General features: G+C 37.0%; 1 protein-coding gene across 1 annotated transcript; it reads left to right on the forward strand.

Moving 5' to 3' along the window:
* Positions 1-900: 900 nt before the first annotated feature.
* Positions 901-3,388, forward strand: LOC107646179 (arachin Ahy-3). The gene is made up of 4 exons (XM_016350380.3): positions 901-1,222; positions 1,564-1,856; positions 1,944-2,582; positions 2,751-3,388. The coding sequence occupies exons 1-4, from the start codon at positions 934-936 to the stop codon at positions 3,138-3,140; spliced, it is 1,611 nt and encodes a 536-aa protein (XP_016205866.1). The 5' UTR covers positions 901-933; the 3' UTR covers positions 3,141-3,388.
* The last annotated feature ends 567 nt before the right edge of the window (positions 3,389-3,955 follow it).

Consider the following 3,955-nt stretch of genomic DNA (forward strand, 5'->3'; position numbering starts at 1 on the left):
TAAGAGAAAATAGATAAATGAAAAATCAGAAGCATTATTTAACACTAGACCTAATTAATAATAGTGGAATTGGTAGCTAAATAGATAGGCACAATAATTATGTGATTCTACTGAGAAAAAGTATAAATAATTAACTTTTTAATTAACTAGCTAGCATTAATTAATTTTAAGATTTAATATTTAGAATTATTCTTCACATACAAGTTATTTATATATACAAGTTCATACAAGTCATTTATATTGTATTGTTTAAAAATTTTTGGTATATATATTAATAAATTTTGTATAATTCAAACTCTTTCTTTTCTTTCTTGCATTATAAAAGTAAATTTTATTGAGTTATAATTAACTTATATAAACTTGTATGCCAAAAAAACTTGTATGTGTAGCAGGTCTCTAATATTTATAAGATTAAAAATTTATAAAATCTAAAATAAATAAAATAATTTTAAAAAATTAATTAATATTAATTAAAAAAATTAATTATCTAACATTATTCATGTTTAAATTACTCAACTATTCTAGTACTCTAATGATTCATATCGTTGTGTGGTGTTCCCAAATTCAATTTGCATTCTTTCTACTCAAACTATTAGTAACGCGCCCCATCAGGTGCTGCAGAAAAACAGAGTATTCCATTGCATTAAACAATGCATCTAACCGGAAAATTAGGCATCAGCAAGAAAAGAAAAGAACTGAAGCCGTGCATGCGTGGTCCCCTTTGTGCAGAAATCCTCAGATGCATGCTTATGATGATCTTATAGAGATGCTTTGTGAGGTGTAACGCAGGAAGGGTGCCATAGCCATGCATGCTGAAGAGTGTCACAAATGCTCTCCTACGTGTCCCTTCCTTCACCCCCTCTCGCCCCTATAAATCACTTGCTTCTCATTCTTCTCTTCATCACAACCACAGCAATAACAATAATAGCAGCCATGGGTAAGCTGCTTGCGCTTTCTGTTTGCTTTTGCTTTCTAGTCCTGGGAGCTAGCAGCATCTCCTTCAGGCAGCAGCCGGAGGAAAATGCGTGCCAGTTCCAGCGCCTCAATGCGCAAAGGCCTGACAACCGCATTGAATCGGAGGGCGGTTACATTGAGACTTGGAACCCAAACAACCAGGAGTTCGAATGCGCCGGCGTCGCCCTCTCGCGCTTAGTCCTCCGCCGCAACGCCCTTCGGAGGCCTTTCTACTCCAATGCTCCCCAGGAGATCTTCATCCAGCAAGGTTATTACTACTTTTTCGTATTATTATTGTCAATTATTCTTTATTCTCCCTCAAATGATTGAATTTAATTATTAATTTGTACACTCACTAAACTTACTAAGATTTTATAAGAATTTCCGTTTGACATGAAAAAAACAACTATGTTAAGTCATGTATTTTTATATATCAAAATTATCGAAAATGAGTAAAATAACACGTGCATTTGTACAAAAATAATATGATATAAAAATAATATTATATCAAAAATATGTTAAATAACACATGCATTCGTACAAAAATAATATTATAGCTAATTTGGTGAATTTAATTTATACATATAAAATATATATGATGACATACAGGAAGGGGATACTTTGGTTTGATATTCCCTGGTTGTCCTAGCACATATGAAGAGCCTGCACAACAAGGACGCCGACATCAGTCCCAAAGACCACCAAGACGTTTTCAAGGACAAGACCAAAGCCAACAGCAACAGGATAGTCACCAGAAGGTGCACCGTTTCGATGAGGGTGATCTCATTGCAGTTCCCACCGGTGTTGCTTTCTGGATGTACAACGACCATGACACTGATGTTGTTGCTGTTTCTCTTACTGACACCAACAACAACGACAACCAGCTTGATCAGTTCCCCAGGGTATATATATGTTTCAATCTCATTCGTTATTTTTGGCATGTGCATATATATCATGAAGGAATGGTGACAATTAATAATACATAACAGAGATTCAATTTGGCTGGGAACCACGAGCAAGAGTTCTTAAGATACCAGCAACAAAGCAGACGAAGAAGCTTACCATATAGCCCATACAGCCCGCAAACTCAGCCTAAACAAGAAGACCGTGAATTTAGCCCTCGAGGACAGCACGGCCGCAGAGAACGAGCAGGACAAGAACAAGAAAACGAAGGTGGAAACATCTTCAGCGGCTTCACGCCGGAGTTCCTGGCACAAGCCTTCCAGGTTGACGACAGACAGATATTGCAAAACCTAAGAGGCGAGAACGAGAGTGACGAACAGGGAGCCATTGTGACAGTGAGGGGAGGCCTCAGAATCTTGAGCCCAGATAGAAAGAGAAGGCAGCAGTATGAACGTCCCGACGAAGAAGAGGAATACGATGAAGATGAATATGAATATGATGAAGAGGAGAGGCAACAAGATAGAAGGCGTGGCAGGGGAAGCAGAGGCAGCGGCAATGGCATTGAGGAGACCATCTGCACCGCAAGTTTTAAAAAGAACATTGGTAGAAACAGATCCCCTGACATCTACAACCCTCAAGCTGGTTCACTCAAAACTGCCAACGAGCTCAACCTTCTAATCCTTAGGTGGCTTGGACTTAGTGCTGAATATGGAAATCTCTACAGGGTTTGTACTTTCTCTTTTTCTATGTTTTTTTAGCAATATATACTATCATTTTTAAGTATTAAATTTTAAATACTAATGCTATAAGAATAAAATGTTAACTACTGTTGATTAATATCGATAAAAAGGATTACATTAGACATTTATTTACATATTGAAATGTGATTGCAGAATGCATTGTTTGTCCCTCACTACAACACGAACGCACACAGCATCATATATGCATTGAGGGGACGGGCTCACGTGCAAGTGGTGGACAGCAACGGCGACAGAGTGTTCGACGAGGAGCTTCAAGAAGGTCACGTGCTTGTGGTGCCACAGAACTTCGCCGTGGCTGGAAAGTCCCAGAGCGAGAACTTTGAATACGTGGCATTCAAGACAGACTCAAGGCCCAGCATAGCCAACCTAGCCGGTGAAAACTCCTTCATAGATAACTTGCCGGAGGAGGTGGTTGCAAATTCATATGGCCTCCCAAGGGAGCAGGCAAGGCAGCTTAAGAACAACAACCCCTTCAAGTTCTTCGTTCCACCGTCTGAACAGTCTCTGAGGGCTGTGGCTTAAAAACAAGCGTGACATGTATGTGTGTTATCCACTACATACATACTTTTTGCCACAACTGAATAATACATAATAATAACGAGAATAATGTAGTTTTATTTTTGTAGTGTGAATAAGAATACAAAGGGGCATTGATGCCTTTTTGTTTAAGCTATAAGATCGGAATGTAATGTATGTGCAATGAGCAGCATCGATCTGGAGAAAACCTTTTGCGGGAAAAACTTGAATAAAAGAAGGGATGGTTTAACGCAGCCAGATTTGTCTTTGTTTCCTCCTTCTTTCTTTTTTCTTTTTGTCTTTGTTTCCTCCTTCTTTCTTTTTTCTTTTTTCTTTTTTCTTTTTTTGATAAAACAAACTTGAAAAGAATATCAACAACACAATATGCTCACATTTTCATTTAGGAAACTCCGAAAGTCCATTTGCTAGGATTTCTAGTCAAGCACGCACTATAAAATCGCGACAATTCAATTTTAACATGCATGCATGGTACATATAGCCTTGCTTATGGTCATTGATGACTTACCAACATAAATCCAATTTTTACATTTAAGATGTCAAGTTTTGGGTGTAGAGATCGATTCTCGCATCGCCTGAATAAAAGATTTCAGGTGGGTCTTTTTTTTTTTTTTTTTTTTTTGGGTTAAAAGAGTAATCCTAAAGAATCAAACGGTCAACCTTCCGCGAATATTATAACAAGTTGTCAAATAAATCAAATATAAAATCTAATAAAAATAATTTTTTATGAATTTGATTTGAAAGATTCTTTTAATTAAATTTTAAATATTTTTATTTTTAACAGTTTTTATCTTTTTTTTTTC

The sequence above is a fragment of the Arachis ipaensis genome, chromosome B6, assembly GCF_059453495.1.
Source record: "Arachis ipaensis isolate K30076 ecotype BB chromosome B6, ASM5945349v1, whole genome shotgun sequence".
NCBI lineage: Eukaryota > Viridiplantae > Streptophyta > Magnoliopsida > Fabales > Fabaceae > Arachis > Arachis ipaensis.